The sequence below is a fragment of the Colius striatus genome, chromosome 7 (assembly GCF_028858725.1).
Source record: "Colius striatus isolate bColStr4 chromosome 7, bColStr4.1.hap1, whole genome shotgun sequence".
Taxonomy (NCBI): domain Eukaryota; kingdom Metazoa; phylum Chordata; class Aves; order Coliiformes; family Coliidae; genus Colius; species Colius striatus.
The window spans coordinates 30,002,657-30,030,270 of record NC_084765.1 but is presented as its reverse complement, the minus strand read 5'-3'; the positions used below and the strand labels follow the sequence as shown (position 1 = coordinate 30,030,270).

Here is a 27,614-nt window from a genome sequence, read left to right as displayed (position 1 = left end):
AAAAAGGATTTGGGAGAGACCTTATGTGAAGCAGTGGCCAAGGATGCATGTGGTGAGTAGCTTGGGGTGTCAGGGGGTCTCTGCACCCTGTAGCAGCTGCTCAGGATTCAGAGAGCTGTAAGATGCAGGAAAATCATCCTATCTCCATGCTTACCCAATGCAAACAGCAGCATCTGAGCTCTGAGCTCCTGGTTCACCTGCACCTTGAAGGACTCTTCCCAGCCTGGTCCCTGCTGCTGGAGGAGAGGGCAGCAAACCCTGGTAAGGTGTGCCATCGAAGCCTGGGTGGGAAGCACACAGCCAAGGCTCATGTTCCCAACAGATATTTTTGAGTAAAAAATGTCAGACTACTGGAATATCAACTTTTTTTGCAGGGCATTATTGTGCCTTGAGATGTTTGGTAGGAAGAAAGACCTTCCAGGGCTGCAATGCAAACTGATCACTTTGCTAAGATCAGGATGGACATTGCTGGAATGCTTTTGTCTGGGCAGAAAAACAATTAAACAAACCTCACCTCTCTGAATTTCAGCCCTTATGCCTGACAGCTTTCCCAGGAAGCACCTTTGAGAACCAACATTTGAAAATAATCCCAGGGAAGAGGAAAAAAAACCCAAACAAACCAACCCTGCAGGTCATTTAGTCAGCAATGCCACAAGGTTTTTGCTAAAAATTAAGCTAAATCTTCAAGCTTGATTAATTTTCCTTTGCTTCACTTGCTGTCACATTGCTGTGTGTGTATTTGTCCAGATTATAGTCTTTTTTTTTCTTGTAAACTGCTGTCTCCTGGACTATATGTAGCTGGTGAACAAGGAGCAGATTGATAAGGACAGTGAGCCAGAGCTGCTTATTCCTCCCTGGTTACTCCTGTTCTCACCCCAGGGGCAGAGCATTGCCCAGTTTGCATCCCAAGATGTTTTGCATCCCTTTCCCATCTCCTCCAGGCTGTTTCCCACTCTGTGGGACCGTCCTTCTGCACTCATGGCACTTGTTGTGTGAGCCTAGGGCAGAATCCAGTCATTTCTCAGGGCAAGATGCACTACCAGCCTGGTGGACAAACGAGGGACAATTGTCCCCAAAACCCCTCTCTTCCCAGACCTCCCAAGTTGCAGTGGATGTGGGCAAAACCAAATAAATCAGTAAGATTTGGGCAACAGATTTGGCTCAGCTGATTTACGTTGGTAAGGAACTGCCTCTTTAGTTTACCCCAGCGGGATGTTTGCATCCCAGGGAGTGGTGACACAGCAGCATCCCGGTCCCTGGGCTCCCCCCTCAGTCTCAAGAGGTGGGAGGGAGCAGCTAAAATCCCAGCTGAGGTGGGGACGAAGGGGATTGGGTTGAGTTACCTCCTCTCCCGAAAAGCTCTGCCTAATCAAAGGGAGAGTGGAGCACGGGGTTGGTTGTTTTTAGTTTTCTAAACCCCAGGGTGGCCCCCAGCCAAGGCCTCCTGGCGATGGAGGGGATAAAGTTCCCTGAGCCACTGCTCGCCTCCGCTCGCTTCCCGGTGCTCTGAACTTTGCCTTTAAGCTTCCCTGGCCGCATCTGTGCCAGGCTCCCGCCAGCGGATGCTTTAGACCCCCCCATCGAGCCGAGTCTCTGTGTGCCTCGCAAGAAGGTGCCTGGTTGGAAGAAGGTAACTTTTTGTTATTGTTGTCTTTCCTCTTTTCCTCCTCCCTTTTTGTGGTCGTTTCTTGCAAACTCGGCATCGAGGGGGAAGCTGGGCTGAAGCCGATTGCTCCAGGTTGGAAATGTAAGCTTCAAACTGCAGCCTGGCTGCTTATGGTGGAGCAAATCCTGCTCTGGGGGTGCAGGAGTGATCTGGGGTGGGGAATTTTAGCTGGGAGATGCTCGGTCCCCCAAGACATCACAGGAGCATAGATTATGGGGTGCTCTGCAATGGACCCCTCAGCTCTGCTCGCCACTCTCAGTGGGTTTTGGTGTGATCCTGCAAAATCCTGACTTTTCAAGGCTTTGTGTGCAGCAGGTGCCGCTGCTTTTGCTTTGAAACAAGGGGGAAAGGGGGATTGGGAGCCTAAAAATAACCTGAAACAGCTTCCTTGCCTTAAATGTTTAAGCCGCCTTTGCTTTTAAAATGCAAAAGGGGCTTTGGCTTTCTAGTGAGTGTGTTTATGATGTCCATGGTGGATTTATTATCTACAGGCTCCAACTCTGCAGGGGAAAGGGTTTGTGAAGAGCTGGAGCAGCTCCACGGCTCTCCCCGGAGTGGTGGGGGTCGAGATGCAAAAGGAATTTACGGGAGGGGAGAGTGTTTGATCGTATGAGAACTGCCCTTGCCATGCCCGAGCTGGGAGGAGAGAGGAAAATGCTGGGTGGGATGAAAAACTTCCTCTGGGCTTTTCCCTGCGGCAGGCTTTCCTGAAGGGGAGAGCTGTGGGCTGGGAGCAGCCTCAGGGCCTCCCACAGCAGCTCACCAGCCCAAGGAGTTTGGTATTCTCGGTTCCCTGGGGCTGAGCCTGTCCCCAGGGAAAGGTTGGGCAGCGACTTCCTGGAGGCCCCAGCTGCTGGCTGGATGGCTCAGGGTGTGTGTGGGCTCCTCAGAACTTGGGGCCAGCATGGGATATTCACATTGGAAAAAACACTGCTTCTCCAGAAATGCAATCAAAGGCTTCCAAAAGCTTCGGGCAAGGGCTGGCCAGGGTGTCTTTTGTTATTTGGAGGGCTCTAAAGTCTCTTTAATAAGAGAAAAAGGATGGAATTGACTGTGTCCTTTCGCTTCCTAGATAAGCACAAGTGACTGCAAAACAACCTTTCTCATCTAATTTTGGGGCTGGGACACTGAGTTTGGTGGGCTTTGAGGCTGAAGTTGGCTGGTTTAGCTTGTGCTGCCACAAGATCAGGCTTTGCCTCTAAAAGTGCCAGCTGAAGCTCCTAAATGCTCTATTTGATGTCCTCCAAAGCCATCCCTGTCCCACTTGCCTCTGCAGGGAGCAGCCCAGCAGCCACCAGCATAGCTCCTGAATGGCAATTGAATTACAGGAGATCTCACTTAAACAACTCTTCCCCCTGCTGCCCACCCCGACCCAAGGGCTCCCAGAACAATTGTGAAATGAGATCTTTATCATTTTTATTAAAAGCTGTACACAAGGCATCACCATTAGGCTGGATGGGAGGAGGGAAGCGGGGGCAATTCCCTTATGGCTCCCCTCTTCTCCCCCCAGTTTAATTCATAGTGGTGGGATGCAAAAGCTCCCCAGAGAGTGATGGATAGTGGGAAATGAAGGATATGAAGGAGCTTTATTGAACCCATCAATCTCGGGTGAGGCTGCTGCAATCAAAGGCCCAGCCTGTTTCGACAGAGGTTACGTAGAGGAGCAAAGTGATCAGGTTTCTGGGAAACCCGGGACACAGAGGGGCTGCAGAGCCAGTGACATCCTGGCTCAGCCCTGGCCAGAGGAGCCAGCACCTGCTGAGCTGGGTGAAGAGACCTAACCTTGCCCTGGCTGGGGTTGCTGATTCTGCTGGGGTTTTGACACACCTGCCTCTCCTCCTCCTCCTCTTCTGGGATTTGCAGCCTATGCAGGAATTAGGGGAGTTACTCCTTCCCTGTGCCACAGTGAGGCTGAAGACACTCGTCACGTGCTTCTTGCCATCCCCAGCGAGGTCTCTTCTCTAACACAGCACTGGCCCTGCTGGTCAGGGCAATGAGAAACCCATTGGGGTGCAGACTTGGATGTCCCCTTGTCACACCATTGCTGATTCAGCCTTGCACTACTATGGCTTGCTTGATGGTATCTAGCAGATGAATGGGAGGTTCTGAAGCACCTCTTGATTTCTCCAAACCGTGAGTAGTGACCAAGATGTGGCCACCCTACTTGGTGGACCACAAGAGAAGACCTTCCCCTGAAGCAAGACAGTGTCTGTCTCATAAAGGTGTGTGGGCTTAGCTGGAGGACCTGGAGGTCACCTGGTGCTGAGACAGTGTTGACTCACCTTGGTCCCATACTCCACCAGAGATGGTCAGCAAAGCCCTGGGATATGGATGTGCATGATCCTCTGAGCTGGAAGGGACCCAACACACACCCAGGCAGCTTGGCAGCTCGGCCTGGCAGTGCTGCTGCCCAGCACAGACTCAGGCTGTGGCTTGCCCAGCGGGGCTCCCTGAGGGCTGTGTGCTCTGTGCCTCTCCCTTAGCCTTTCTCTCCTTTCCTTCCTGCTTTTCAGTGACTGCCGTGTCCCCAGGCAGCTGCAAACCGGAGCACTGGCGGGATGATCTCTGCTGGCTCCTTCAGAAAAGGACTGTAGGGGTAATGCTGCCTGACTGGATTGATGTAGAGTTTTCTGCTGCTCTTCAGATGACCCCACAGTCAATCCCACAGTGGCTTTTGGAACTGGTCCTTCATCCAAATGCTCTTTAGTGGGGGAAACAGTATCCCTGGAAGGATGCTGTCCCATGCCAGGGCTGGTATGGCTGACTATCTGCCTGAACCCCAGCCCTGCCAGCCTTTGATGACCCCATGGGAGAGCAAAGGGTCTTGCAGACATGTGTGTACACTGCTGTGAACTTTACAGGCTCTTTCTTACCTTTAAGTGCTACATTCCTGGGAGGTGAGATCAGAGCTGCTTCCCTACAAAGGCAAAACCAAGGGATGGCTGGCGAGTCGATGCCTTGAGGCTGGGACATATGTTGGGGGAATCAAAGATGGGGTCCAGGGGGTCCATCTGAATTGGATAGTCATCTAGGACAGGTGATGGTGACTTTCTATCTGAGTTTTGGCCCTCTGGGAAGGAAGGTCAAGGTCCCAAGTCTTATGTCCTGATGTAGAGGAAGTACATGGAGGGGACACAAAACCTGACTGGGGACATGATATCCAGTGGTGCATCAGGCCATGGGACAGAGTGGCCATGGTGGTGAGTGCCATTTGTCTGTCCTGCTGCCTGCAGGGCCACAGTCCTGATTTGGGAATCTCTTTGAAGTTGGTGTGCTCTATCCATTACAGTCCCCAGTGAACACCAACTGTACAAACAACAGCCTGGAGCAAAGCTGCCGGCTCAGTCATCCATCTCCTGCCCAGCCTGGGGGAGTCTGGTGACGTCCCAGAGCTGTGAGATGAGATGTCCCCAGGTTCTGGGCTGGTTTCTGGGGTTGGAGGCTGCACTGAGCTTATCTGGCATTTAGGGACGTCTTTTAGCAATAGCAACAGTAGATGAGGCACGTTGCAGCTCATGCAATGTAGCTCTGGGACAGCAGCAGAGGGTGTGGGGCTGTCTGGGCCAAAATCATCAAAAAGTAATGGGGAGAAGGAGAAATGAGAGCTTGTTAGGTCTGGCACCACAACAAATCCTCCTTCCTTTTTATTGCTACAAAGGGAGAGGAGCTGAGGTTTCCTCCCGGGGCTGGGTGAAGTCAGACGCTGTGTGGGGCAGCCAGTGGCATGGAGTGACACTGGGGACACGGGTCACGGACTCTCCAGCCACGGTGAGGTCTTGTCCTCACTTTGCCAGCCAGCCCAGGCTGCTGAGCCCAGAAACTTGACCCTTGCGCCAGTTTTCAAGCAGTTGGCGTAAAAGCTGTTAAGGAACCCAAACAAAGGCTGTAGGGTCTATCAGCATCCCGCGGCGGGCAGGGAGCGGCCCCGACACGATTAGGTGTGCCTTGGACGCTCGGCTGTGCAGAGACAGGGCCAGGCTGGGGGGAGGGGGTCATCCCTTCTCCCTCCCTCCCCGTCCAGATAAAAGCTGGATCCTTGGAGGCACAGTTGGATTTTGAAAGCTCCTGGTCCTCCCCTCAGCTATGGGAGTGCCCTGAGAAGATAAAGCCTCTTGGCTCAGTGCCTCCATCCCTTCTTTTCCAATAACACAGGAGGACTCACCTCAGGAAAGCCCACTTGCTTCCTGTCTCTGGCTGCCTCTCACCATCTCTTTTCAGCCCACCAAGGGAGGAAGGAGCAGCCATGTCAGCCAACAGCTCTGGTGGGATGCAGAATGCTCCGCTGGACACCACCAGCACCGACGAGCTCATTTCTGACTGGTACATCTACGAAACCGTGGAGCCGGCCATGGCCCAGGATGAGTAAGTGCCACATGTCCCTGCTGGGGTCACTCTGGGCAGCTGTCAGCCTCCTGCCTGGCTACTCTATCCCCTTTCTGTAAAGCAACAGAGCAGCAGAGCCAGGATTCATTCCTGGGTGTGCAGGAGGTGATTAAAAAGGCTTAAAAAAGCTTTCTTTCTTCAGGGTGCTTCTGGCAAGAGCTGGGGTAAATCCTGTGCTGGGCAACTCTGCTAGTCACACTCCCTTGTGCTTAGCCTTCCCCAAAATATAGTCAAGTGCATGGTGTAAACCTGCTGCCCTGAATCCCTCTGAAGCCCTCAGAGCCTTTGCTGGCCTGGAGGCAATTGCTGTGGCTTCACGTTTCTGGGTCTCAAGATGTCCTCAAGATGCAGCCTTGCAAATTGATCCTGTGCCTTAGTCCCACCTCAGCAGTTGTGCAGATTTTGGCTAGGAGTGAAGAGAGCTGACAGCACATTCCCAAGGACAGAGAGAGGAGTTATAGGGTGGGAAACTGCATGAAGCAGCAGAACAACTTATCTGAGGTGTCCCATGAAGCTCAAATTTGGGCATTCCAAGGCTCATCTATCAATATCTATTGTTCCTCTGTTGACTTAGTCCTCCATGGGTGGATTTTATGCTGGTCAGTTGACTGATACTTAATCCTGAGGGCAAGCAGGGAGAGATCCCAACAGTGACTAGCCCAAATGGTTCCTCCTCAATCTGCTGTATTGTGAAACAGCCTTTGAAATCTCCATGTCCAGCCATGGTTTTCCCAGAAGAAGCCCCAGCTGCATGGCCCCCACCTCTGCTAGAATTCTTTGGGATATTTTCTGGGTGTCCCCCTTTGCAGCAAGCCATGGGCAGTGAAGGGGTGGAAGCAGTAACAGGAGGATTGCCCAGCTGAAAGCTCCTGGATGCTTTGGATTGAGATGCTGAAGCCCTGAGGATAACAAAAAAAAGGGAGGTTGTATGCCTGTTCTCAAGTTTGTGAGTGGGTGCCCCGGATATCCAGAGCCTGGACATTTTTGGACAGCAAGAATTTTCTGATTTATCCAAGGCCAGACACTGGCAGCAGGAAAAAAAAAGCAGAAATCGGAGCTTTGTTAGTGGCAGCTAATCTTGTAAGGCTTTTTCTGCCAGCTTGGTGACAGCCTTGGACAAATGATGCCTGAGAATTTCACTATCAGACCCTTCCTTTCCGCCTTGCTCATAGCAGCTGATCTCCCATCCTTTCCCACCCTACTACCACAGGGGGGTTTGTGAGGGCACAAAAGGTTCAGGGGTTCAGCTCCCCAGCACAGGGATTTGCTGCCCAGCGTTGGGAGAAGGCGCCTGGGCACAAGCACGCCTGGCCTTGGGGAGAGGAGGAGGGCTGTGGCAAATCTGAGATTAAGGGATATAATGGAGGCCAAAGAGTGAATAAATAAAGCCAAGCCTGGCACGTCTGCTCGGCTAGCCTTGACTGGCTGGGGAATGCATCTCTGGGACCGTCCCATATGTACCTACCTCAGGCAGGCATCGTCTCTGCTGTCAGCTCTGGAGCTTGTCCCTCTCCCTTTGGAAAAGTGTTGAAATACCCTACAAGGGATGTTCAGCCCCTCATCTGGCATTTAATAAGTGCAGTGCCTTAGATAGCAAGAAGAACTACTGCTCTGAGGCTGCACCTCTTGAAAAGACAAATCTAGAATGGATACAGGTCTAAAAGGGTAAGGGGGGCATCATCCTTCCCTGCTGCTCCCAAGTTTGTCCTTGGCAGCCTGCTACGTGCAGGGAGGTGTCCCAGTGCTGTGGGGAGCAGCTCGGGGCCGCTCCTGGGTCTTATCTCTCTCACTTGATCATAAGGTCACCTCGTGAGGGTGACTGCAGCCCTGGCTATTGATGGTTGTATAACCCAGCTCTTCAGAGGTTTGCCCCTTCTCAGCACTGACTAAAACCTCTGCTGGTGTTGTATACGTGGATGTTACTGCAGCATCTTTGCTTTACCCTTTTGGGACTAAATACAACCAGGCACGAGGGTGTTTTCCCCCTTCTTTCCAGAATGTTTCCCGGCACAATACCAGACTGCGACCCCACCATTTCTCCCAGACTGTATCACATCTGCATGGCACCTGTCTCTGTAAGTACCCAACAAGCCCCATGGGGCAGATTATTATATTTGCTGTCCCTCAGCTCAGGTTGTGCCCGTCTACTCCCAAATAGCAGGTATGAAGCAAGGTTTGAGCTGGGATGCTCTAACAAGAGTCTCAATGCGTCTCCAGAGTTGTTTGGTGCCTGTGATCAATAGAAGGCATTGACTTATATTTATTTATTCCCAGTCTGGTCCCTCTGAGGTGTTAAGAGCCTGTGACTCATCAGAGCAGGTTGAGAAGTGCTTATCCCTGCTTCAACCATGGCTGGATCTAGGCTGTCGGGTGGAGATGGTGTCTCGGTGAAGGCTCCCATTATGCAGCAGCATGTCAGAGTTGCCCTCCCCACCTCCCTTCATGTACTTATTGCTCCCTTGTTTGGGTTTCTGGCAGCTGGCTGTGCTTGTGGGCTTGTCCTTGCTGGTGAAACGCAGACGTCTCCACCGAAGCTGCTGGAATGGTGTCCCGGGACTGCTCAGGTACCCTGGCCCTGATCCCCAGGGCCACTGTCCCTCTGCATCTGAGTGGGTGGAGGGATGCTGAGCATGGGAAAAAAAACAACCCTGGGGCAGAGGATGGTAGGGGACAGGGTGCCCACAGTTCAGTGCCAGGCTCATTCTTTCCTTGCCTTGCAGCCCAGCCAACTTTCTGGAGGAGGAAGGCAACCGAGGGCTGGTGGCTGCAGTGTTTGGCATCCTGTTCTCCTCCCTGTGCGTGCTGGTCTTGGACAGGGACCCACTGCCGCTCCTTGGCCCCTCCTCTCAGAGCATGCGGGGTAAGGCAGCACCCTCCCAGCCTCTGGCCACCACACTCCTCCTGGCCCAGGAGCTGTGCAGCTTTTGGTGGGCCCCTGAGCATCCTGTTCACCCTGGTCCCTACTGAGAGTGCTGCCTTCTCTTGCCTGTTTTGCTCTCCCTTCCTCTTTTCCCATTGTCCCATCTAGAGTACTGGAAGATCCTGGCTTTGCTCTACTACCCTGCCTTCTACTACCCCTTGATTGCCTGTGCCACCATCCGGCACAGGGTCAGCTACCTCCTGGGCTGCCTGCTCTCCTGGTGCCACTGCGTGGTCCACATCTGGCAGAAGGTGGATTGTCCCCAGTCACCCAAGGTATATGTCCCACTGCCTGGGGAAGGCTGAGGTGCTGCATTGTTGGAGGTGGCTTTCTCATCACCTCCTTAAAGTGGCATTAGGTGTCACCTGCCCAGGATTGGGCCCTGAAATGTGACAACTCTGTTTCTCCCCAGATATACAGGTACTACTCCACACTCTCTTACATCCCCATCATCCTCTGCCTCCTGCTTTTAAGCCTTTGGTATCCCGCCCTGCTCATCAGGAGCTTCACTGAGCAGGAGGAGACTTTGGACAAAGAGGTAATTAATTTCCATGGGCCACTCTCAAAGGAGCTTTTGATGGTTTCAGGAGCTGTCCTGCCCCACAGCCCTTCTGCCTTGAGAACTGGGAGAACTGTGCTGCTCCTAGGGCACGTGTTGCCCACTTAGCTGTGGCCCCAGGAGCCGCCTGCCTTTGGTCCCTCTGACGACACAAGTTGCAGCTCTGTTTATGTTGCTGGATTTGAAGAGGGAGTGAAAAATCTTAGTACAAGAGGCTTAAGGCATCAATGCATCCTGTTCAGGCTGGGACTGGGGTCGCCTTGTTTTCCCAGCAGGCTGGATAATCCCCAGCCCTCTGGGAAATGCCAGGGCTTTGTTGGGAAGAGAGGAAGAAAAAAACTACTTGAAAAAAAAGCCCAACCCATCAGCCTGAGTGTGGACTGAAGTGACCTCTAGGCTCTTGCCGAGAGGTGGCTGATGGGAATGAGTTGTCCCACCAGTTTTGGGCTGCTTTGTTGACGAGAATAAGGCAGATTTATTTCCACCTTTGCTGTGCTGTGAGATTTGCTGCCAGCATCGCCCTGACATGATAGTTATCCAAAGCAGGGCCAGGAGCTCATCACCCAGACCACACACAGATGGTGCTGTGGGTATTGTCCCAGCCACGGATGGGCAGCCAGGGGTAGCAGAGCAAGGAGATGGCTGCCAGGTGGGATGCAGAGGCTCTGACACCCCCAAAGGCAGAGTCATCTCTCCCTGCCCTGAATGCCTGAGCAGGACCCAAATCAGGCAACTTATTACTGCTTTCCTTAAGGTTACAGGGCAAGGGTATTACAAGAAGTACCTAAAGGCTGTCCTGTCAAAACGCCCTGGAAAGGGGAGGTAAGGACAGCCCCTTTCCCCAGCCCTGCCTGACCAGTGAGCCCCTGCCAACCCTGCCTAGCTGTCTGCAAGGGAGGCAGAGAGGGTCATTGTTCCTGAGGAAGATGATTTTCACCCTCTCGTTTTTCCTCCAGCTCGACAAAGATAGAAGAGAGCCTTCTATCAAAGGTCCAGACATATTTACGCTCCTACATCTACACTCCTGAGGAAGGTAGGCTGCAGGCAGGAGTGGGCTGCAGCAGCAGCTCGGCAAACAGGCTGCCTTCCCCTCCCAGAGAAAGCAAATGCCTTTATTGGCTCCTTCCCCAAAGCATCTGTGCCGTGGCAGCTGCTGCCCACCGCACGTGCAACGCCTCGGCTTCACACAAACTGTTGCAGTTTGGGGTGGGAAGCTGGACCCCCCCACCATGAGGGTATGGGTGGGCTGAGCCAGCAAGGCTCAGGCACGGGGTGTGCTAATACTGCAGCCCGATGCTTGGTGAGGCTATGGTAAGGGAACAAAATCTACACTAAGTGGATAACGTCTCTAACAGCCCGGGACTGGGGAACTACTTGCCGTCTCTGCCCATGGAAGGAGCAGGGGCTGTCCCAGGAGATGGCACCCCAAGGGACGTGGCTCCCCAGGCAGCAGGTAAGCTGCTGGGGCTCTGTGCTGCAGGTGCACGAGGCTTATGGGCTTGTGGGACAGGAGGATCCACAGCCAGGAAATCCAGACAGACCAAGTGCAGAGAAACCACTCCCAGCTGTACACCCTTGAAGGATTTCCCTGGAGAAATGCCAATTAATACTTGACCGTTCTATTCCAGCGCTTTCCCCCAGGCGTTTGCTTTGGCTGCTGGATTGGGTGGACCTCCAGCCTTCTCCACTCTTCCCTGTGAAGCCCCATCCTAGCCCCTCTCATATGCCCCTCCCATGCTGCCTTACAGGTTTCCGGATCCCGCTGAAGCTCGTCCTGTCCATAACCACGGCCATGATCGCTGTCTACCAGGTGACGCTGATGGTTAAATGCCAAGTAAAGACCCATCCCTGCCTTCTTGGTTGTGTCCTCTCGAGGCAGAGGAGCCCAGAGGTCATCGCCATGCCACAATGCCATTGCTGTGGGTATGGTATTATGGCCTTTAAGGCCTCAAGTTGCACCAGGGGAGGTTTAGATTGGAGATGAGGAAGAACTTTTTCACCAAGAGGGTTGTCAGACACTAGTACGGGCTGCCCAGGGAAGTGGTGGAGTTCCCATCCCTGGACCTTAAAAGAAGCACAGATGAGGTGCTGAGGGACATGACTGAGTGATGGGCTTGGAAGTGTGAGGTGAGTGGTTGGACTTGATGATCCAACTGAAATGATTCTAAGATTCTATGATATGCATGCCTCAAGGTATTACCATCCCTCAGCTGAGCTGCAGCAACTGGCCATGTGTTTCCAGGGCTCAGCCAGCTTTAATTCTTTATGCTAAGGCAGTGGCTCAGCAGTGAGGTGTCATGACCAGGGGCTCACATGGCCCCACTCCCTCACAGGTCGCCCTACTGCTCCTGGTAGCTGTCATCCCCACCATCCAGATCGTGAGGGCAGGAATGACGAAGGACATTGTGGTGCTGTTGGTCCAGTTTGGCTTGGTGCCCTCAGAGAGCCCAGCGGTCCCCAGTGACATGGAGAAGGAGCTCAACACTGTCAAGTACTACCTGTGGTCACTGGAAGGTGAGTTCCCAGCCAGGTCCTGCATCTGTAGGTGATTTGTGGAGGATTTCAGAATTTATCAGAGAGGTTTTTAAAGCAGGGGATGGATGGTCCAGGAAACTGCTTGGTGATGGGGCAGCTTCCAGGGGGACCCAGAAGGGGGGTGCTGAAGCTGCAGCTGTGCAGACATGAAAGGGCAGCGTGAGGCTGATGTGGTGCCAGGCCTTTCCCAGCAAGGCAGCGGGGCCGGGCGGCATCACCACACCGTAGATGCTGCCCCTCAGCTGTGGGCTTTGATATGTGCTGGAGTCGAGCAGATGGCTCCCGGCACCCTGGATAATGAAAGCACTGGATGAGGGGTTCAGGGATGGCAGGGATGCCCCCTCCCTCCACAGCACTGCCTTGGAGGCACCAACCCCAGAAGGAGCTTTTTATGGCTTTTCCTGAATAATCAACCCCTCTTATCATCTCCAGTCCTCCTACCAGACCTCCTTAACCCCTCTTGCTTTTACCCCCATCATTTCCTTCTCTGCAGGCATCTTCCCAGGTTCTCTCCATCACACTGCCTGCTTATCACAGCTTGCCTAATGCTTTTCCCAGCACTGAGCTGGCCTAACTGCTTGTGTTTTCCCTGGCTGCTTGCCTTTTCTCTTTCCTTTTACTGTCTCATCAACTCATCCCTGCCTGGGAGCTGCAGATCCCTGTATGGCCAATATGGTTGGGAGGGAAACTGAGGCACGATGCCCTTCTTGGAGATCCATCCATGCAACCCCATAACACTCCTAAGAGACATTCTGCAATAAAGCCCTTTTGCTGGGGCTGGCCACAGCCCTGACCCAGCCATCTCCCCCTGCTCCTCTGCAGTCTGCTACATCTGCTCGCTGGTGCTGTGCTGCCTACTGACCTGCGCCATGCTCCTGAGGACGCTGGAGATGCATAGGTATGGTGGCCTCACTCCTCTGGCCTTCACCTTCTCACCAAGCCAGGATGCAGCTGGTCTCTCTCCCCAGGAACAATCTGAAAGCGCTCTACCAAGGGGCCGTGCTGGATGTTTTCTACAAAGCCCACATCCTCCGCCCGTCCCGACGAGCCATCGTCTCCTGGATGAGCTTTGCTGCCTTTCAGACGGCTTTTGCCTGCCTGGGTAAAGGGTGTTGGGGGGCAGGAGTGGGTGGATGGGTGGTGGACCTTGCACAGCTTACCCTGGGTTTAAGCATCTCTTCCCTCTTTCTTGCCCTGTTTTGCAAAGGGATGGCTGCGAGGCTTTTGTCCCTCTTTCTCCAAATACAATCTGTCCTTTCACAGGAGAGATCATGCTGAACACCAACTGGCTGGGAAGATGAAAAGAGAGGGGGGGACATTCACATATGATGGCTTATTTTGGCTGAAGACCAAATATTTTGATTTGAGAAGCTGTCACAGCATCCCATGTAAAGGACTGTCTGTCTCCAGCAGTCCCAGTCCTCACGTCCCAGGTGCTCCTCACTGCGCATCTTCCCCAGCACAGGCTGGATGTACCTGACTGGGAAGCCCGGCCACCCCAGGATTGGGTGGAGGATGTCAAAGGGGATAGAAATCTTCACCTCACCGTGGTTTGGAGACATTTTAAGGCCTCTCTGCCCCATGGGAGGTGACCCTGGGCAGTGTCTATGGTGAAGAGTGTGCAACACCCAAATATATTGGCACGCCAAGACTGTGCAGGAGACTCAAGCTGAGGGTCCAGGGGCATGATGGAAGGACTATCAAGGGGGATCACTGAGTCTGTTGGTAACCTCCCCTTGGAAAAGTGAACCCATTTTGCAGGCAGATTGCAGAGATTAGTATAGAGGTAGGCATTGGGGAGCACTCCAGAAGCTCCTTGCACCCCTCTGCCAGTGAGGAGCAGCTTTCCTTTAGCCACACAGTGCTCTCTGCCTCCCTGGCAGAGCTGTCTGCATCTCACTGTGCTGCTGTGAATCTAGATCCTGCTTAAAAATCTTGGTTTTCAAGTCATTAAAGTGAAGCAGCAGAGGTGGAGCACAAGCTCAAGCACTTGGAATCACAGCTGCTGCTGATCTCCATGTAATTTATGATTAGAAATCAGAGCTCAGGCTGATTTTTTATGATGAAGCATCGTAGTTTCAGCCTTGAGTCGTGGCTCTTCTCGGTGGGAATAATGTGCAGAGTGATAAGAAAGGCTGAACTGGCAATTAAATCCTGCAGAGAGTATTGTGTTGGAGTGGGGGAGGCAGGTAAGGATCTCACAGACTTTCTAAGGGATTAAAATGAAAGTCATGCTCAACTACAAGCACAGCTTTGGAGAATAAGAGAAAGAACAAGACCCGCTTCTCCATCCTCTCCTACCATGGTTTCTCTCTTCCCAGGCCTCCTCATCCAGCAAATCATTTTCTTCATCTGCTCGGTCGGGTTTACCTTCCTTGTGGTCATCCCACTCCAGTCTGGCACAAACACACACCTCTTCAAGATAATTCAGAACATGTGGTAAGCACTCATGGGCCTTGGGGACGTGTGAAAGACCCAAGTGGGGCCATGGCTGTGGCACGTTTTGGGACGTTCTGTCAAGGAGAGGTTCTATCTTGGGCTGTTTCAACTTCACTGGAGGTTTCTGCTGCCTGGGATTGTGTCTCAGGCTTGGGACCCTCCTGGTGCCCAACTTCTTCCCTCTCACCCAGGCCCTTCTGGCTGACCCTGGTTGTTGCTGTCATTGTGCAAAATTTGGCAGCTCACTACCAGTTCCTGGAGCAGCATCCCCTCCGGAAGGAGCTCACCAACAGGTATGGAGACGTGGGGGGAGCCTCTGGGCAGATCTGACCCTCTTGAAGTCCAGGACTCCAAGACTGTGTCAGGCTTACGTGTGCCTCTGATACCTCAGGAGAGAGCCTGAGGGTTTGAGGGGTTTAAGTGGCTCCATGATCTCAGAGAGGTTTCTATAGGTGCTTTGGAGGGCCATGGTCCATTTAAAGCTTTGATTTGAGTGGGATGGAGCTAGTGAGGTCTGTGCCTTGCTCCACCATCCCCATTTGCAAGCCTCAGAGGAAGCTCGGATCCCCAGTATCAGTTGGATCAGTTGAGATGCTGCCAGCTGGTGTGGTACCTCACTCACACACAATGCTATTGCCTAAGCTGCCTCCTTACGCTGAGGACCAGGGTGACAGATAGATCTGGGTGTCCTGCTCTGTTCAGCTGAGGCACTTCCACCACCTCTATCACTTGCCCAGCCCTGCTGGGAGGCTGCTGTAGGCTCTTCTAGCCTCCACAGGAGCTGATGTCCTCCACCCCAAACCACCAGACTCATGCTGATTTCTAAGTCTTTAAGGAGAAATGGAGATCCTTGGAGGCCAAGCTTTGAAGTTCTGACAGTGCACCAAACTGTCCTCTCCAAGACCCTGCAAGAGTGTTTGCTTCTCTCCATGGGATGGAGACATCTCAAACAGGGAACACATCTGCTGAGGAGGGAGGGAAGGGTGGGAGGCTTATTTTGGCAGGAGGTTTCTCTGGCATGGAAGGGCTGTGCTTCCCATCCCATGGTGTTTGTGTTCCTTAGTCCTCCTTCACCCGCAGGCGAGCTCTCTACATCATGACCTACCTGCTCTTCCCCATCAACGTCCTGGTGGGTGTCCTGGCCGGGGTGTGGAGGATGGTCATTTCAGGCCTTTATAACGCCATCCACTTCTGCCAGCTGGACATCAGCCTGCTGAACCGTGGTGTGGAGACCTTTGATCCAGGTGGGACATGGAAGGGAGCCCTGGGCAGCACGTCTGTGAATAGGGGAACCCTTCTACCACCGAGATCCTGGGAGATGTGGCCTGGGGCTCCTCCATCACCTGTAAGCTGCCAGGACTGAGAGTTCCTTCAAGTCACCTACGTTCAGAAATAAGCAGATTGGACAGCTGGAGCAAGTGGCATCTTCTGACACCTGCTTGGTCCTGCTTTTCCATCCATCCCCAAGGGTGGGTGATGCCCTTCTGGCATCCCCAGGGCTTCACCAGTGGACAGACCCTACTTCCACAGGCAGCCAACCCTCATCTCTCCTGCCTTAAAAGCTCTTCCTCTGCTTTTTCTGTCAGGATTTTGGGAGTAGAGCTCATGCCCAGCTCTGAAGGCAGAGCAGCTCTAACAGGGCAGAGATGGAGGCTGGAAAATAACCTTCCCCTTTGCTCCAGGGCATGAGGCAACTGGGGGGGGGGGGAAACCATGAAGCCTGCCCCCACCACATGCATTTACTGTGATCTGTGCTCCCCTAGGCTACCACACTTACTGCCACTATCTGAAAATCGAGGTCAGCCAGTCCCATCCAGTGATGAAAGCTTTTTGCTTGCTGCTGCTTCAGCTAGCCAGGCCAGAGGGGCCACCGGGGCTCCGGGCCAGCAACCTGGAAGAAGGTGAGACCTTCCCCTTGCCAACCAGAGGGATGCACAGCCACTGCCCTGGGGCAGCAGTGAGCAGCTCCTCTGGGGGTTTGCTGCTCCTTTAGAGATGCTGGTGCTGCCTTGGGGTAAAAGGACCAGTGAGAGTTGTTACTCTGGTGCCCTCTCCACTTTTATGCCAGCTCTGCTTGGCGTATGACCATCTCCATCCCAGGAGTTGCTCTTGTTCCTCTGCTCATGCAAAGGCAGGACGAAGCTCCTCTGATTTTGCCCCAGGATGTAGTTGGCAGCGAGGGGAAAGCTGCGGCTGAAATCTGTCCCCCCATCTCTCATCTCCTTTCAGGCATACAGCTGATGCAGCCTAAGCAGGTGCCTGGGAGCAGAGCCAGGTTCAAGCAGAGCCGAGCCCGCTGGTGGTTGGCCTACACCCTCCTCCACAACCCCTCGCTGACCGCTGCCCGGAAAACCGCCCTCTCTGACCCTACTGCCAATGGCACCCAGCTCAGTCCCCCCAAGCCCTGACATCCAGAGAAGTCCCCCATCTCTCTCTGCCTCCCACACACGCTCTCATCCCATCCCGTCCCTGTCTCCCATTGACTCTCCTCCTGCACTGACAGGAGTTTTGGGCACCTCTTGCCCCTCTCCAGCTCCAGACCCTTTCCAGCAGTGACAGGGGCTGGTTTTTAGTTCTAAGACCTTGCTGAGCCACTACCAAAACCCAGAGGTGAAGACAAATGGGTCACCTCCAAGCCTGACCCTGATGAAGAGGGGTTGATGAGACAAGCTAAACCCTTCAGGCATCTCAGAAACATCTTAGAAAGTCACTCCTGCAATGAGCCCACCAGTTCTCAACAGTTGTCTTTCTGACACGTGGCGAGGCAGGCACAAGGCCCCAGCACCAGCACAGTAAGGAAAGAGGGAGAAGGTATGTGTTTGTGTGTGTGGAGGGACCCTCAATGAGACAGAGTATGAGGAACTACTTGCATCTCAGTGTGGTTTCCCTGTGGAGAAGGTCCCCACTGACAACTCCATCCTCAACTTCTCCCATTCAGGTCTGATCCTGGCTCCCCTTGGGCACTGTGCCTAACCCTGGGACATTTTTCCCCCCAGTTTTGTGAAGGCTAAAATCCCCATCTTCTGCTGCTCTGGGCTGTGAGCTTGCAGAGCCATTTGTTTTCTGCTCCCTGTAACTCCCACCCCACCAGTGCCTCTCACTGCCACCCCATTTTGTTTAAAGCCAGTGGCTCCCCGGGGCTGGTGACCCTCTGAGAGCTGAGCTTGGATCCATAGAAAGCTGTTCTACACCTTGCTTGGATGTGCCGAATTGGGGCAGGTTAATAAATAACATACCTCATTCCTATACTCAGGGTGTGCTTGGTCTCTTGGCTGTTCCTGAAGAAGCCAGACCTGATACAAGGGCTGTGTCTCTGGTTGGTGGTTGGGACTGACCTCACTCAACAAAGGCTTTGTGGTAGATCTGCATGGCCTAGAGGTGATGGGGCCAAATCTGTGCTCCCTTAACCCCACCTTAGGGAGATTTTAATGCCAAGCTGATTAATTTGCTTTCCCCTCAAAATGTTTGGCCCCTAAACCACAGCTCCCATAAAGGATGGGAACTGAAACAGGACCTTTTGTGTCTAAAGCACCAAAGGTAGGGGTCCAAGGTGTTGTGGGATCACCTCTTGTCACTATGTCTCCCTTGAAAATCCTGTCTTGGGTGGCTGGAAGGACACCTGGTGTCAGCCTACTGTTTCAGGCAGCAAGCAGGACTCTTGGTAAGCTGTATCAGTAGCTCCTTATTTTTCTATCTCAGCACCATCTCAGACACCTCAGATTTCCTTAAAGCAAGCACCTGTGAGACTTTGCAGCCAACGCTGCATGGAGCAGGGCTGCTGGGCCATCCTCTCTGCTCAATGGGATTTGAGCCCCTTACCTCAGGGATCTCCTTGGAGGTGAGCAGACCTGCTCTTTGCAGGCTTTCAAGGACCACATACCCCCTTGCTGAGGAGCTTGCAGCACCTTCAGTGTGGTTTGGGGTTTGCCTGGAGTGTCTTGTCATCTACCTGCAATGTCAAAGCTCCCAGGGTGGGAGCTATGCCTTTCCCCAGGAGCCATCCCCATTCCTTTCTATCCTAGTGAAGAGAGGAATGTTCCTGCCTTCTGCTGCTGCTGCCCCAACAGCACCCAGTGCACTTGAATGCTCAGAATCCTGTCACATCCACTGCCCACTGGTCAAATAGGATTAAAACAGCCCTAGTTTAATTGTATTTGATTAGTGTCTGGCACAACATCACCAAACTGGGTGACAGTGATGGCACCAGAGGCAGATCTGGGTCAGGTGTTTTTGCTTTTTACGACAGCAGGAGCCCGAGGTGCAGTTCCTGCTGCTCTCCCAGCTCCAGGCATTGCTTGGGTTTGCAGGCTGAGCACAGGAGAGAGGCCATGCTCCTAGGTGCTGCGTGACCTGCCTGTAGCTGCTGAGGGATGTCCTAAAGCAAAGGCTACGCCTTCCCCTTGCAGCCCACCCCAACCCATCTCCAGCCTCTGGAGCTTCAAAGGCAGCTTTGGTAATCCCTAAAATCTTTGGCAGCTCTGAGCTATGGGTGGAGCTGGATTTCAGCATCTGTTTACACAGCCCTGCCCAAGGCTTCCTGGAGATGTCTTGGCAAGCAGGGGGTTGGGGCTGAGGTGAGAGATGACAACCCTGGGAGGAAGACAGGAGGTGGCTTCATATATTTGTTTTCTTTCTCTTGTTTGACATAAGCAGGATGCCCTGGAGGTGAACTGAGCTCATCTTCATGGTGGCTTCTCACTTCTCAAAACTCCCACCACCGGTATGGCTGCGGGGTACTAGCCACAGTCCACACTACCCAACCTCTGAACTAATGGTGACATGGTTCAGGAGGCTGATGTGGCTGAAAACAGCCCTTACCGAAAAATTGACCATGTAGGGAATGGAAACTCAGGTCTGGGTCACACCATGGCTTTGCAAATACGAGAGGAGCTGATGGGGATTGTGGCATCCTGAACTGGCCGAGGCCGGTCAGAATGGTGATGCCGAGCACAATATCACCCGCACGTGGGAGCTGGGTGTCAGGGTGCCCTGTTTGTTATGAGTGACAGATACCTAATATCACTAATAATTTGCCATAAAAGCTATGGGTAAGCTTGGTGAATGGGTAGGAATTCACCTTTCTGGAGAGAAAACTGCCACAAACGAACAAAGCCGAGGTGAGCAGCAGCTCTGCAGGGTGGACACAGACTTTCAGGCACTGCTTAGGGCTGCTGAGAGGCTAAATCTTATTTTTTGATCCAGTCTCCAAACGCTGTTCCCAGATGAGGCTGCAGGAATAAGCTCCTGTCTTTCCTTGTCCCAGGCAGGCAGGGAAGGGATTTGAGGGAAAAAAAAAAAGTTGTTAAAAGCTGTATCTTATGAAATGAAACCAAAACTCTCGCTGGGGCCGTGATGTTTTTCATTCTCTCTGCCTGTGATGGGAAAAATATGTGTCTGCCTGTGAGTATCAAAGGCCATTGGTTCGAGGAGCCGCTGGCTGGCTCTGGGCTGGGTCTGCTCCGGGAGCCCCATGGAGCCCTTGGCGCCATACCCGGATAGGGCTGGCATGTGGCAGCTCCTCAGCTGCCCTGTTCCTTGCCCTGCAAGCTGGCTGGACATCCAGTTGTGGGGCTGGAGAGCTTGTGTGGAAGCTTGAGGTTCTGACACAGCTGCTTTTCAGATGATTTTGACACCCTTGCCTTCCCCTGCCTGCTGCAGGCATCAGTGGGGGAGATTTTTGAGCATCCTTCCTCCAGGGTCATTGTGGGTCATCATCCCTACAGCACAGGGAGGGCTTTGGGGTGAAAGGGGGTGTCCCTTGAGCAAAGCCCGGATGCTATGGGGTCTGGGGGTGTGCAGAGAGGAAGCACACACCAGCTTGTTTTAAAAAACACAACAGTATTTATTGCTGTTCATACAGTTTTGGTTATAAGGTGGGGGGGGGCGCTGCAGGGGTCCATCCAGCTCCCACAGGTGAGCGTTGGCAGAAGGTGTGAGAGCTGGACCACTGTGCCTGGGGTGGGGGAGATGGAGATGCTCAGCCTCCTGCCATGAGACAAGGGATCCCCTAGCACCCCACAACAGCTGGGTATGGCATATATGACTCATGTGGGAATGCTAAAGCACTTAAAAGAGTGTGTTTACGGCTTATAGGTCAGCTCAGCTTCTCTCTGTGTCATCTGGGGTTTTCCAGTCTTTCTTTCTCCTGCTCTATCATACAGCCTTTGCTCAGTTTCCCATCAGAGAGCACTGGGAAATTATTTTGGTCTCTTTGGGCCCAATCCTTTCCCCTGCCCAGGGTCAGAGCTGGAGTGGGAGCAGAGCAGCTTGGTGGGTCCAGCCCAGCCAAGCGTTCAGGACCACAGGCTCCAGCGGTGGAAGAGACAGGGGGGAAATCAGCTGCATCACATCTGGGAAAGGTACTGAGGGTGGCAGGGCCTGATCCTGCAATGTGCAGGGAGGGTGCAGGCACCCTGGAGCCCTTTGTGCTCCTGTAGGGACGAAGCCTGCAGAAATGCTTCTCCTGCTTAGCAATAATGGCCTGATGTAAGCCTGTAGGCCCATCCAACAAGTCCTACCATACACATCCTGCTTACCATCATATTTCTGTGCCCCTAGGACCCCATGCCCAGGCTATTGCCCCACTCTCAGACTGGTCCTGCTCCTGATTCTTCATGTGAGGCTGGTGGTAGGAAGGCTGCACCTGGCCATGGGCCTGGTCACCGCTCATGTTGAGGATGTTATCTTTGGTGCTGCTGGACTCATGGGATCCTCTTTGCAAGAGGATCCCCTCCCTGGTCACAGCTTGATGCTGTGGGTAGAAGAGGGCTTGTGGTGGTGGGCTCTGGGGATGGGTGATAGTCACTGTGTTGAGGGAGGATTTTAATCCTGCAGTTATGCTTTGGTCTCAGGAGGGAAATAAGTCAGGAAGTGGCAGATTTGGATACCTAGAAAGTGGCAGCACAGTGAGGATTTGCTTCCCATCACCCGAGCTTGTTTAAAGCTCTCAACTAATGGAGTTCAGCCCTGATCCCCATCTAAGGAAGTGTTTAGCTACCAGCCCTGGCCCTGAATCTTAGCCCCCTTTGACTCCTGACCACCCACAGTTACCAGAAGCTCAGCAAAGACATGGCACTATGTGAAGATAAATGCTACAGAAAGAGGGGGAACCCCTGAAATATCATTTCCTTCTCCCCCCTTTAACAGCAGAGCACAGTACCCAAAGTCAGGAGGAGGGTCCCCAGGTGGACTTGGGGCATCACTCCTCCAGCCCTGCTCTTCGACTCCCTTGGCATGTGGTAAACAATCACCAGCTTTTCTCCGGCACCAGAGGGATCCATTTCATCACCCTTGTAGCAGCTTTGCCCCCCAAGGTGGCTGGCTTGGGGGTCATCTCGGAGCAGGTCTTCAGCTGGGTTCTCTGACCCAGCCAAGGCCACGTTGACCGAGACATCCCGCATGCCCACATCATTGACAGCAAGGCAGGTGTAGATGCCTTCATCCTCTTTGCTGAACTTGGGGATGGCCATGGTGCCGTTCTTGAAGACCAAGAAACGCTCTTGGCTCTGCTTGACGTTTCCATCCCGCGCCACGTTGGGCCCATTGAGCTCAACGCGGCGGCTGGAGGTCTGGATCTTCCACGTGATCTCTGGCAGAGGGCTGCCGGCCACACTGCAGTGTAGAGTCAGCGTGAGGCCATCGTACATGACACTGTTGTCCAGGTTGGAGAGGTAGGTGAGCTGCACAGAGGGGGCCACACAGTGGTGGTCGGGGATATCTGTCACTGCCCTGCCCTTCAGCCTGCCAGGAGCTACGCACAGGGTAGACCCCCCCTTGGTAATGGAGACAGAAGTGTTCTCAGTCCACTTCTTCAGCCAGAAGACCTTGCAGGAGCAGTTGAAGGGATTGTTAAAGATCTGCAACTGGGACAGGGAGGGCAGGTTGTCAAAGGTGCCCTCAGCCAAGGTGGTCAACTTGTTGTCGTTGAGCCAGAGGGAGCGCAGGTCCTTCAAGGAGTAGAAAGCGTCCTGGGGCAGCCCAGCCAGCTGGTTGTTGTTCATTTTCAGGATCTGCAGCCCACTGAGGTTACGGAGGTCCTGCCAGGGGAAATCTGCAATCTTGTTGTGACTCAGATCCAGGTTCTTCAGGTGCACCAACAGGGCAAAAGCTCCTGGTGCCACCACCCTGATCTGGTTGTAGCCCAACCACAGTGACTGCACTTCCGGAACCTCAGCGAAGGAGTCTGGCCCCAACCAGCTGATCCTGTTGGCTGACAAGGTGAGGATGGTCACATTGGAAGACAATCCCTCAGGTACCTCCTGGAGATCCTTGTAGGCACACTCTGCCAGCAGCCGCCCATTCTTCTTGACGGAGCAGGAGCAGGCACTGGGACAGGCTAGGCCAGGCCCCAGGAGCGTGGCCAGCCCCAGGCAGCAGAGCAGGGGCCTCATCCTTCCTCCTGGGAACAGAGATGGGGGCAATGAACGGGACAAGTCTAGTCGAGATGAGGATCTGCTTTTTCTTGCCAAATACTAAGGGGAAGCAGCAGAGGAGCAAAGCATCCATGTGACTATCCACAGTGCTTCAGCTGGAAAAGGTTGTTTGAAATACTCCATAGTCTGAAGAAGGCATTTCTTCAGCAAAAGCAGAGGCTTCTGCTCCTGAGATGAGCAGGGAGCCTTCCTCCACTTGAAAATTATTTTTGATGAAACACCACCCCCCCACACACCCCCCCAGATGCTGTTTTCTCAGATTTTGGTATGAAAAGGGGGAGTTAGCAGTTCAGAGTTGACCCTGTTGATGCTGGATTGAAGGGAAACAGCAGCCACAGCTCTTTCATAACCAGCCTTCCCCTAAACCATGAGGTTGTTGAGATTTTCAGCGTGCTTTCAGACCTCAAACCAACCCCCCATCTCCATAGTCTTCCGTGTCATGGAAAAAACCCAGCTTCTCAAGCGCTTTTTCTTAGCAAGAGAGTGTGGGGTCCCTGGCTGCTGGAAGTCTTTAGAGTGAAATATTTCCAAGCTAACTCCTTACTCCCCTTCTTTGTGCCTTGCACAGGGGCCTGTGCCTGCTCAGTTTGCAGTATCTGGAAGCTGTGTCCCACCAGGGAAGAGGTTAACTGCAGCTCAGCAAGGAGCTGGCAGCGAGACGCCTTTGTCTCTGCCTTGTAGGCAAGTTTTGCTGTTCCTTCTAGTCCTCTACCTTGTCATTTATAGCAGGAGGGGGGAGATGTTTTTTTGGCAAGAGAGAGGCTGAATAAGACCTGCACAATTTGGGGGGGGGGGGGGGGGGGCTGGGTAAAGGAGGACACAAAGAGTCCTGTCTGCAGGCTAGGGTTCAAGAGATGGGGAAAGAGCCCCGAAGGCTGTGGGGGTGATGGAAGGGTGAGAGCTCAGCAGTGTGGCGCTGGGGGAGAGGGTACTGGGGGGGGGGAGATGGGGGCGGGCAGATATTCCTCTTGGCTGGTGCATTTAAAGCCCCCGGCTGGTGTAATTTTGGGGTGCCCTGTATCTGTCCCTGCCCAGTGAGGTGTCAGTCCCGGCTTGCGGGGGCAGGTCCCCCTCACTCCAACCAAGTGATGCGGCGGGGCATTTCTTGATCTCCCGGGGCGCCCCTGTGCCCGACTCCCATCCCACCCCACACCCCCTCCACCCCATGAGCTCCCCCGGGGGAGGCCGTTACCTCTCCCCGCCGCCTCTCTCGCCGCCACGGGCCGAGGCAGCCCGGGGGCGGAGTGACCGGGGCCGGCACGCCGCATACCAGAGCCGTGAATAACCCTGCAGCCTTCCCTCCCGCCGCGGCTCGGCCGGCCTTCCCTTCGCGGCCGCGGCGCCTCCCGCTCCCCCGGCCCGCGCCTCGGTCCCTCCTGCCCCTCACCGGCAGCTTCGCTGCGATGGAGCCCTTTCGGCCTCGCTCCTCTGCAACGGCGGAACACGGGACGGCCGGCTGCCTCGGCCCTCGTCGGGCTTCTCCTCTCCTCCCCTCCCCGTCCCCCGGGTGTTTTTGTTTTCCATGGCACCGACCCACTCCCGCTGTCGCAAAACCGGCCGCGGGGGCCCTTCCTTCGCCCGCCTCCCCCCGGAGCTGCTGCCGGAGCCCAGCCGCCCCCGGCCCCCTACCCCTGTCCCCGGAGCTGGGGAAGCAGCCAAACCTCTGCCCCCCACCTCCCCAAGCCCCTCGTCTTGGGGAATCCTGTCTCACCCCTTGCAGGAGACAGTTGAGGGACAGAGTGGAGGGTGAGCAGCTTCTGGAGAACACAGGGAGACCGCTGGTTGATGAATTGCTTCAAAGAGGGAGGTGAAAGGCTCTGGGATGTTGGGTGCAGCAGGGTGACCCCCATGCAGGGTTATGTGAGCCCCGGGCACGGTGTGAAAGAGGGTGGGTGAGTAGGTGCCTGGGGGTTGCATCAGAGTGGCAGCTGGAGGGAGGTACAGGGAGGTTACCCACAGCTGTATGCTCTGCCCTGCAACAAACTGATGCTAAAATCTAAGTAGATCATGGGGCCTTCATCCTGCAGCCACCGTTCTCCAGCCTGGCAGGACCAGAGGTGGGCACCCAGGACCGGGGTACTGAGCGGGTTCTTGCTTCCTGCCCTCCCACTGGCCAAACCATGGACATTTATGGTAGGAAACTTGCTTGTGTGGGGCTGGGACAAAGGCCAAGGCATCTACAGAGGGGCCAGGACCTCCATCCCAGAGCAAGCCAGACCTCCTTTGGCAAAGGCCTTGAGGAAAATGAAGGTGGGACAGTGGAGGAACTGGAGCCTCTCAGGAGAGCTTCAGCTCCCTGTAGCCCAGCCACAGCTCCCTATCCTCACACTTGCGCTGACACAGCTGTGACTTGTGACTGGACAAGCTTGGGGTTAAAAATGGTGCTGTGCAAAGGAGAAGGGGACTGTTTTGACTCTAGAGCAGTTCATCGGGCAGACTCACAGCACGGCAGCTGTGGGACATGCCAGGCTTCTGGCTGAGCTGGGGATCAGGACCCTGTGGGGGTCAGGACCTGCTTTGCAAAGCATTTGTGGGGGCTATCACTGTCCCTCTTTGGGTGTGAGGCTTTCATGGGCAAGGCTGACGTAGTGATTGGTTCCTGACACCACCATGGGTTGATATGAGTGGTGCCCCTCACCCCAGAGCAGAGCAGGTCTGACCGGAAGGTGAGTGGCCCACCTGTCCCCCACCCTGTGAGGCAAATCTCAAACATCTTCAGAGCTCACCTAGAAGATACCAGGGGCTCTGAACCAGCAGAGGATGCAGAGCATGGGTGGCTGTGGAGATAACATGGCGATGGGGGAGTGTGAAAACCTCTTTATTCTGGGGCTGTCCTGGGCAAAGAGTGCCAAATGCCTTCCCACAGTTTAGGTGATGACACAAGTGTGTGACAGTCTGGGCTGTGTGGGTGTGAGCTTGTCACTGTCATGTGTGGGCAGGTCCCTCTCAGCCCACTAGCTGGTGGCAGGCTCTGCAGAAGAGTTAATGCCTTAGGAGAGGCTGAGCCATCCTGCTGGGATGCTTTAACCCTTCCAGAAGAAACCCTCTCCACTCCCCCTAGACATGGAAGGGGTGGGAAGATGCAGAGCTCCAGCCCTGACCCCTTCTTGTCCCTTAAGGCACCGGGTGCTAATTAGGGCCTTCCTGAAAATGAGCAAACCTCAGTGTAAACCAGCATCAGTAGGCAGGTCATCACGGAGAGATTCCCTGTAGATATGTTAGACGAGGAAATCTATTAGTCTCTAATTAAACAGAAGCAGAAATGGTTGTTCTTTTTCTATTCCTGATGCATTTCTGAGAGTGAAACAATTATAAGTGTAGCCACAGAAGGGGATTTGTCTACACAAGATGTCTCTGCCTGGCTTGAGGCTTTAAAACCTGAAGCAAACACCTGGGCTGCTGCGGAGCAGCCTCAAATTCCTGGGGTTTGAGGGACTTGGGTGGGCAACCCCCTGCCTACTGCCTCTGCTCACTGACTCGCTTTGTCTGTTTCCCCCACACGCCCTGCCGCGGGAGAAAGAGGCAGAGGTCGGATTTAAAATAGAAGGCCATCCTCTGGAGGATGGAAAAATGAGTGTTTGCTTAGTGGGGTCTTCCAGGCTGAAGAAGCTGCATTTGGGGAGGGTGAGGGGCTTCAGTGGGGCCCCAGGGCCCCCATTGCGTGTGGGTGAGTGGCTGACTGTTTCTGCACAATGACGGAATTCTGCCTACAGACACTAGGAGGGCATGGGGTTTTGTAGCTCCAGATAAGAAAAGCAATCAAATGCAGCTTTAAATCTTTACCCTGTAATTGTAGGTTTAAATCATCAGTGGGACGAGAGGAGAGAGCTCACAGTTGGGGACGTAAATCCAGCGGGCACCTTCTTAGCACCCCTGGACTTAGGGCTGGAAGTGCTTGGGGATGAAGGTGACACTAACCACAGCCCCTGACACCCCTTGTGTGACTCTGTGAGACAGCACAGGGCCAGGAACAGAGTCATGTATGTCCTTACTTACAGGGCGTGTACAGGAGACAAGCCTCGGGTGTATGTGTACGTGCAGAAAGACCATGGGTATCAATGGGTGGTGTGGATATTCAGCATGTATTGATACATATATTGAACATAAATATTGCATGTGCATAGGTACACAGAGCTTATAGAAATGGTATGTATATACTGTATGGATTCTTACTGCATATGCACGGCTATAGCACACGAGTACTGCTGTGTGCATAGAGAGAAGCATATGTGCCAGGGAAACAGTGTTTGTGTTTCTATAGTGAGCTTATAGAGTGTGTCTACAGAGCATCCAATATATTTAGTTTATTAACCAAATATATTCATGACATTTAAGTTATTGAATTTGGGCTATTCGATTGGATTCGTTATATTTTCATACATATTCTGTATTTCTGTATCGTTGTGTTGTGTGTATAGACCAAGTCCATACAAAATGTGTGTGTTTAACAATTATTTGTGTGTATACATGAGGTGTGTGTATATATGAAACAAGTGTATGCAGCACAGGTGCGTGTGCATCGATAAATGTAGTACGAGTCCAAATTATATATAATATGCAGATACAGAAATACAGAAATATAACATATAGGCTACATGAGTGCATTGCAAGCAGGGGGAACAAAAAGTGTTTCTTTTTAGTGTGGGTGTTGGTGCTTTGCCTGAAGCTGCGGCGCCGTGT

General features: G+C 53.5%; 2 protein-coding genes across 3 annotated transcripts; one reads left to right on the top strand and one right to left on the bottom strand.

Moving 5' to 3' along the window:
* Nucleotides 1–5,909: 5,909 nt before the first annotated feature.
* Nucleotides 5,910–16,910, top strand: STRA6 (signaling receptor and transporter of retinol STRA6). Its single transcript, XM_010198871.2, has 17 exons — nt 5,910–6,028; nt 8,046–8,124; nt 8,528–8,613; nt 8,770–8,909; nt 9,078–9,244; nt 9,382–9,507; nt 10,283–10,350; nt 10,485–10,561; nt 11,277–11,338; nt 11,862–12,042; nt 12,886–12,961; nt 13,032–13,165; nt 14,385–14,502; nt 14,694–14,795; nt 15,583–15,746; nt 16,266–16,403; nt 16,732–16,910. Exons 1-17 carry the CDS (start codon nt 5,910–5,912, stop codon nt 16,908–16,910), a joined length of 2,016 nt encoding a protein of 671 aa, XP_010197173.2.
* A 3,410-nt stretch (nt 16,911–20,320) lies between these two features.
* On the bottom strand, nt 20,321–24,428 carry LOC104555442 (immunoglobulin superfamily containing leucine-rich repeat protein). 2 transcript variants are annotated; one of them, XM_061999774.1, is made up of 2 exons: nt 24,322–24,428; nt 20,321–22,900 (listed from the first exon to the last, which is right to left on the bottom strand). In XM_061999774.1, the coding sequence occupies exon 2, from the start codon at nt 22,890–22,892 to the stop codon at nt 21,642–21,644; it is 1,251 nt and encodes a 416-aa protein (XP_061855758.1). In that variant the 5' UTR covers nt 22,893–22,900; nt 24,322–24,428; the 3' UTR covers nt 20,321–21,641. The 2 variants fall into 2 exon arrangements, with proteins under 2 accessions (XP_061855758.1, XP_061855757.1); XM_061999773.1 differs by lacking the exon at nt 24,322–24,428 and adding an exon at nt 24,127–24,146.
* Nucleotides 24,429–27,614: the final 3,186 nt, after the last annotated feature.